General features: G+C 49.6%; 1 protein-coding gene across 2 annotated transcripts; it reads right to left on the bottom strand.

Annotated features, from left to right (window-relative positions):
• Window positions 1–5,529: 5,529 nt before the first annotated feature.
• HFE2 (hemochromatosis type 2 (juvenile)) lies at window positions 5,530–7,475 on the bottom strand. Of its 2 annotated transcripts, none has more exons than XM_004689462.2 (2): window positions 7,294–7,475; window positions 5,530–6,828 (listed from the first exon to the last, which is right to left on the bottom strand). In XM_004689462.2, exon 2 carries the CDS (start codon window positions 6,805–6,807, stop codon window positions 6,202–6,204), a length of 606 nt encoding a protein of 201 aa, XP_004689519.2. In that variant the 5' UTR covers window positions 6,808–6,828; window positions 7,294–7,475; the 3' UTR covers window positions 5,530–6,201. The 2 variants fall into 2 exon arrangements, with proteins under 2 accessions (XP_004689519.2, XP_012585517.1); XM_012730063.1 differs by having other exon boundaries at window positions 5,530–6,810; window positions 7,294–7,314.
• Window positions 7,476–7,481: the final 6 nt, after the last annotated feature.

The raw sequence follows: 7,481 nt of genomic DNA, 5'->3' as shown, positions 1-7,481 counted from the left end.
TATATATATTTTTTTTTTTTTTAAAGAGAAATATACAAGGTGGGTGAAGTGGTGGGAGATGTTGATCTGAGCAGGGGTCGAGGCGGCCACAGTTTAAGTAGGTAAGGGGAAGTTAGGACCTGGGCGATGGACACAGCCTCCTTTTAAAAGTCAGAATAATGTAGCAATGGAGTTCAAAGTCACCTCACACGTAATACTTAGCGAAAGCCAGCAGTCTGCCTCACCTCACCAAGACTGTGCAGCAGTATCTCCCCGCAGTGAGCCCATGTTTTCCACTGGTATTTCCTTCATACTTCTAAATGATTTCGTGGTGTTTTTTCTTTTACTTCTTGATTTAGAAATATTAAGCATATCACGTTGCGGTTTTTTGGGCTATACTCATTGGAATTTTAACTCTTAGTTCATACTGTCTCTACATTCTTTTTCCTCTTCCTCAACCTCCCAATAAAGTTATATCACAATTTTGGCTTAATTAATAGTCTGTTTCCATTGTTTCACAGCATAGATAACATCCACCACGGAGCCAAGTAATATATTTTGTTGTTTCATGAGAGCGAACAACACTTTGTCGTGAAGTGATAATAAATTATTCAAACTACTTAGTTTACGATGCATCTGTCTTCAACTTATTTCTGAAATGCCAACTCTGTCAAATGTTTATTAATATTCTCTCTCAAATGGTGACGTAGCTGATTGCCTAAGAATTTTCTTTTACTCACCCCCATTAATGCTATGAAGCCACCATCGCCACCTGCTGACCGCTGGTGGAGTGGCAAGGCGGGATAACTTCTTCCTTTGCCCCTTTCTTGTTCTTTCTATGGGTTCCCATAAGTCAAGTCTGTCCTCATTTTCATTTTCACGCTAAAGTTGTTCTAAGCTTTATCTGATTCACCAAAGGAAGAGGAAAATGCTACTTATATTTTTTCTGAAAATGCCATTTATAATTTTAGCAAAGCAAATATTTAGGAATACACTTAAAAGAAGGATAAAACTCACTCTTCAAAACTAACTTTTTTTATTATAATAGTTTATTTTTACATCACGTTGTACCTTTTCCCATCTCAGTGGTCATCCCCGTGCGCTTCCCATCACCAAATCACCTCTGTGCCGTCACCATAGTCCAGGCACTTCCCCTCTCCGCCCCCTTTTTGATCCCATTCCCCACTCCACCCCTCGTATATAGTTGTTTATTATTATTATTTTTCCCCCTGGTCCTTTATGCTCCTGCTATGAGTGAAACCACTTGGTGTTTTTCCTTTTCTTTCTGGCTCATTTCACTGAGTCGGACCCCTTCCAGCTCATCCATCCATGCTGTAAAAGGCTGAGTTGCTGCCTGCCTAATATTCCATTGTGTGTATGGACCACCTCTTCTCAATCCAGTCATCTACTTTTGGGCATTTGGGTTGACTCCATGTCTTTCCTATTGTAATTAAAGCATAAAGACTACCTATTTTTAAAAAAAGATTTATTTATTCATTCATACAGAACTGGGGTACAGGCCAGAGATGCGGAGGGTGAGAGGATGCACCAGAGACAGAGCTGGGAGCAGAACAGGCAGATTGACAAAGTACACTGCTGAGGGGAGCAGCGGGCGGGTCAGGAGAGGTCTGCCACGTCATGTGGATCTCCTCGGGGGCGGGGGGGATTGGACTCATGCGGAAGTGGCTTAAGCTTCTTAGTGCAGTGCTTTAACCCGCTGCGCCCCCAAGGAGGGCCAAGCCTACCTATTTTTTAAAGTTAGGTTTTGTTGAGGAACACTTGTTGTATCATAAGTAGCACGCCCGCACGCCCGTTAAGTGTGCAGGTTCATGGATTTTGACATACACTTACCCATGCAATCACTGCCACAGTCAAGACATAGCAAACACACCTGTGCTCCCAATGTCTCCTCCGGCCCTTGGTAAGCCATCCTGCCATCCTCTGCCACCCCCAGGCAGCCACTGACCCCTCAGTCACTGTATCGTAGTTTGCAGTTTCTGTCACTGCAGAAGTGGAAGCATGCAGTCTGCACTCTCTCCTCATTTCTTATTTTCGCTCTTTCGCTCACATGTGCTGCTTCATTAAGTTGTGTGTAACAGCAGTTTGTTTCACTTCGTTGCCATGGTGCCCTGGTGCATAGATCTGTGCAGTGGGTGCTGGTGGGCATTTGGGTTGTTTCCAGCCGTGGGTTGGTTATAGACGACGCTTTGTGAACATTGGCGCTCAAGTCTCTCTGCAGACACATGCTGGCATTTGCCTCTGATCAATACCTAGGAATGTCTAGACTGCATGATGAGTATTCGCTTTACATAAAAAAAAAAAAGCGACAAACCATTTTACAAAGCAACTTAAATATTACATTCCCAGCAGCTTGCCAGAGCTCTGCACCCCCCAACAAGCGGATTGCTCAGTCCTGCTCATGGGTGTGTCGTGTTCCCTTACTGTGGGTTTGATCTGATCGGTACTTCTTAGTGACTAATAATGTTGAACTTCTTTTTATCTGCTTATTTTCAGCGACCCATTTTTCAATACTCCACTGGCAGTGGGGCTAACCTGGAGTCTGAGGCAAGTGTTACCTGACAGGTGCCCTGAAAGAAACTGGCGCATCAGATAACTGTGAAATTCTTAACTGATTTGAATTTACCCCCACCTGAGAGACAGTTACTCTCTTGAGTTTGGGAAACCAACATAAGGAACTATTTCCGGAAAAGATGCCTGTTACCTCTGAGTGAAGCGACAGCTCTGAGTATTTCCTGTCTCCTCCCCATTTTCTTCCATTGAAGTCGATTGTTTTCTAGGTTAAAGATAATTTCAGGCAACATCTCTACCGGCCTGTGACTATGCAGGCAGCTTTCTTTTTCTCCTTTTCCTAAAATCCTGTACTTTTAAAATATAAAAAAGAGAGAGTGAGAATTTCAGAAAGTACAGAGCTCATGCTTCAAGGGGGTGGCAGCGAGGGCGTGTCGTTTAGTGGGATGGGGAAGAGGGGGTAGGGGACAAGAACTGCCAAGGAAATTTGAAATGTCAGTCCAGATAGGACACAGTTTCTGGAAAGTATTCGGTAGTTCATGCAGGTGCTTTTCGGGAATAGGGTCACGTGGCTGAAGCTGGTGGAAGGAGATGAGAGTGGTGCACGCTATCATAGCCCAGACAGCGGGATGCGAAAGCCCCTCTAGTCCTTCCCCGCTGACCCCGCTCGGCTCCTTTCCAACTCTGACCGCACCCAAGGCCCAGGGAGGTCGTGGCCACGTGTGTGTGTGTGTGTGGGGACGGGTCACCTCACCTCCGCTGCCCAGGCCTGTGAGGGCCAGGCGCTTCAGTGCTGGATGCTTTCTGGGTCCTTTTTCTCCCACACGTGCGCGCGCACTCACACCCCACCAATCCCACCTGCAGCCCACTGTACCTGCACTTCTGTACCAGAGGGCTCCCCCAGACTGCACCCCCCTCCCGGGCACTCAGAGGGTCACAATGTGCCTGGCCAGCATCACCCACGGCACCAAGGGTCTGTGACCCCTCCCTTCCGCCGCTGAGCAGAACCACCTGCTCCCTGGAGTCACAGGGAGGCACTTGGCTAGAAGGCAGATCTAACAACTCCTGTCTTTCAATCCCTGGGACTCTGGTCCCAGAGGTGTCTGGGACACCGAGGACTTGCTTGACCTCTTGTCACCCTCACTGTCCATTGTCTCCTCACTGGCTCTGCTGCCCTGGAGGCTGCTGTGGCCCCAAGCCTTGTCTCAGTGTGGACCAAAGGCCCTTCAGGCCTGGCTGCCTTGACCTTCCCTCCACTAACGCACTAACGCCCTCACGCTCCTATAGCTCCTATAGGGCCGTGGACGAGGGAGCAGTAGGGGCCTTGAGACACTGTCCTTCTCTCTGTGGGTGCTGTCTGCGTGTCAGAGGGTCTTTAGAGTACATGTTGGTTCGTCTAAAAATAAAAATAATAATAAAAGTCACCTCCTCGGCAGTTTTATTCAGAACAGCACTTTTGGTTTTGAGCACCCTGGACTGAAACAGCGTCTCTCCGCTGTCTTCTGTTCTGTAAACTAGTTTCCTTCCATTTGGGACTCTCCCCAGCAACAGAAGAAAGCAGCCTTGATGGTCGCGGCTGCGCTCCCTTGCCCTGTCCAGTTCCACAACCAAGACCTTTAGCGGCTCAGTTTCTCTGGCTTCTCTGAGTGGTCAAGGATCAGGCTTGGGGCTGCTTGGGTGGCTTCCTCCAGCTGCCCAGCTGAGCAGGCAGCCAGGCCACGCTCACCTCCAGAGCCCAACAACTTGGGGACCAGAAGTTATTGTTGGAATTCAAAGGTGGGAGACTCAGCTGACGGGAGGCGTCCGCTGGTGAGTTGCCTTCTCTGTCAGCCTCCTGATAAGGAACCAGTGGAGATGGCCATGTGGCCATGGCCCTGTGGCAACAAAGTGGAGCTGGGATGGGGCAGAGGAAACCTGTCCCGTGAGCAGCCTCAGACTGATGACGAAGTCAAGTCTTCACCAGAGAAATCATTTACCATGTCCCCACTCCACAGCAGTTTTCTAGTAGATAAAAATTAGTTGTACATGGTTTCTAATTGAACATGTTTATTAAGTAAACTTATGTAATACTGATAAAAACAGTTTAAGGCTCTGGACCCAAACTGGCTGGTTTTAGTTTCTGGCTCTCCCACTTATCAGCTGGCCTCTCCCACTTATCAGCTGTGTGATTATGGGCAAGTTACTTAATCTTCCTTTAAAAAAAAAGATTGATTGATGCATATATGAACTGGGGTACAGGGTAGAGGTGTGTGGGGGGTAAGAGGATTCAGAGAAAGAGTGGGGAACAGAACAATGGATCTACTGAAATCCACTGTTGAGGGGAGCGGCAGGGAGACAGAAGAGTCTGCTGTGCCCTGGGGTCACTCCCTGGCCTCAGATTCTTGTGTTGCGCCTCAGTGGCTGGCTATAGCTTCATAGTGCTGAGACTTAACTCCTGTGTCACCGGGGTGGCCCATTTTAATCTTTTTGCACTTAGTTTCTTTATGAAAAGTAAGTTTAGGATATTATTTTCCTTAGAGAGTTGTGATAATCAAATGAATTAATATTTTAAGAGTATTTAGAACAGTGCTTGAAAGGTCTTGAGCACCCAACAAATGTTAGCTACTAATTGAATTTAAACTCTTTGGCCACACTTTCAAGATACTTCATAATCGGGCTTCTATTCATCTAGTCCATTACTTGTCTACTTTGTGCTTTGCTTTGTTGGTTACCTCAATGAATCATGAATTTACACATAGCTATAGAGGGTTTCCATTGCCTGGAGGGTCCTTAATAATTCAAATCCTACCCAGTCTTCAAAGATCAGTTCAAATCCCATATTCTTTGTTATCTCTTTGTGTTTATTATTCCTTAGTTCTCATCAACCATTTTCCCATGTGAAACCACAGAACCATAGACTTCAGTGCATAATTACACACTTGTCCCTCCTTCATGTGAATCAACTTTTGTCCCTAATAGTTCGTAAACTTCCTTAGAGCAGGAAAATGACCTGGAACTTCTGAACTCTCTCCTAGTAGAGGAACACAGTGCCTTGCTTCCATCACATCAAGCGTCTGCAAAAAGATTACACTTAGGCAGCAGAGGGGTTGTGAAGAATTCAGAGCTTTAATAACAGATTAGTTAAGGATGGGGGGATGACGGATTCTTTCCTGTCATTCTCCACCCCCAGAGAGTCCCTGTAACTAGAACCCACCTCATTCTGACCCAAGAAAGCAGAACACATCTTACCCACATAGAGTTATGAAAGTCTTGTTTCCTGCAATATTTCCTCCTCCCTTACAAGAGAAAATATTGCTAGATGTTGAATTTCTTGTGGGTGGTTATCACAATCTCCTCTGCAAGTTCTTCCCTCTAGGAACTCTCAACCCTTAGTTTTCTACAGATTGCCAGGACCCTCATAGCCTCCAAGCTTGTGGAGGTGACCTCGGGAGTGGGTGGTTTGGGACAAGTCACTTACTATACAGGGGACTGAGACATCGCTGACCAACCCCTGCAGAGGTTTGGACAGCAGAAGCCTTGTGGGGAATCGTCACGTTCCAGTCCTTCTCACCCTGGACTACAGCCTCCTCTGTCTCTGGGTCAGTGGCATCACTTCCTGCACCTCCCAGCCTCTATTTGCTTCAGTCATTCTCTTCGCTTGCCCTGGCCAAACTGCACCCCGGAGTCATTTCCCCCTGTTAAATTGTGCCTGGCCTAGCTACCGAATGCAAAGCCCAGAACAAAGAGCCCGGAAAGGAGCCGGGCCAGGAGGGCTGATGAAGAAAGAGGAACCCCACCATCTGAGGGGAAGAGATGCAGCTTTTCCAAGTCTGGCAGGAAGGCTCTGGCATCCTCCAGAGCTGCCTGAGCTGGCACAGTAAAGTTGGGGTCTCCAGAGATTAACACGTCGAAGACGCAGGAGTGGAAGTAAGCGTCTTCCACAGGCAGCCCCTGTTTGCACAGCTGCCGCGCGCTGTCGATGGTCATGGCGCCCCGGCGACTGCGCTCCGAGCGGGAGAGCTGCTGACTTGGGGGACACCCCCCAACACAGAGCTGCAGGTCCTGCTCAGCCGAGAAGGCCCTGGCCACGTCCTCTGCGACCTTGATGGAGAAGGAGAGCTGCCCAGCTGTCTGCCGGACCACGATGGTCGTGCCGATGTAGGCGGCGCGGATCTCCACGTGTCGCCCGGGGCTAGAGGTTCGGATGGACAAACTCGAGCCCCCCGGCCGGTCGCCTCCGTTCATAGACCCGTCTTCAAAGGCCGCAGGAAGGTTGTCCACCTCCGCCTGGTAGACCTTCTGGTCAATGCATTCCTGCATGTTCTTAAATATAATGGTCAGCTGTGAGGGGAGAGGGAAAACGGTTCATTTCGGGCGCACTCACCTCCCCGCTCCGCCCACAGCGCCAGGGGTCGCATCCCCCAGAGGCCAAGGTTTCTGGGCCCCACCCCTGGCCCCACCGTTGCCTCAGCCCTGCTCGCCCACCTGCTCGGTCCCCCCACCTGCCTTTTTGTCTCAACCTCAACAACCCCACGGGGAGTAGGGAGCGTCTCCCCGAGTAGCTCCTCAGCCCGGGGCTGCTCAGCCCCGCGGTCCCCAGCTTTCTTTCAGTGTGTTCTGCATTTGGAATGAAATTCTCACCAAGGGAAAGCGATTTACGGGAGAGAGTGCTGGATCGCACCGAGCGATTCCGGACTCGGGCGGGGCTGAGGACGGGACCGGACTGTTGCTGCGGAAGGAGGGGTGGGAGGCGGGGTGGGACGACCGGGGCCCTGCGAGCACACGGAGGCGCAATGGGGCCCAGACCTTACGGGTGGCGGTGGCGTTGGCCCCCAAGGCCACTGGGGAGCTGGTGGCCTGAACAAAAAGAAAGTCATTATCCAGCAGTGGCCAGGCTCCCTGGACACGGCACGTGTGGAAGTGGTGGTGGAAGCTGCGCACGTGGGGGTCCCCGAAGGAGGCGCAGTGCAAGAAGCCCGGGGGGCGGCCGTGCA

This window comes from Condylura cristata, unplaced genomic scaffold (genome assembly GCF_000260355.1).
Source record: "Condylura cristata isolate star-nosed mole 26May11 unplaced genomic scaffold, ConCri1.0 scaffold00026, whole genome shotgun sequence".
Lineage (NCBI taxonomy): Eukaryota > Metazoa > Chordata > Mammalia > Eulipotyphla > Talpidae > Condylura > Condylura cristata.
Note: the sequence above shows the minus strand (reverse complement) of the source record. Positions and strands in the feature narration are given on the sequence as shown.

Bases quoted from the DNA above. Each gene is read 5' to 3' on its own strand.
- HFE2 (XM_004689462.2), bottom strand. From the start codon at position 6,807: ATGCAGGAATGCATTGACCAGAAGGTCTACCAGGCGGAGGTGGACAAC.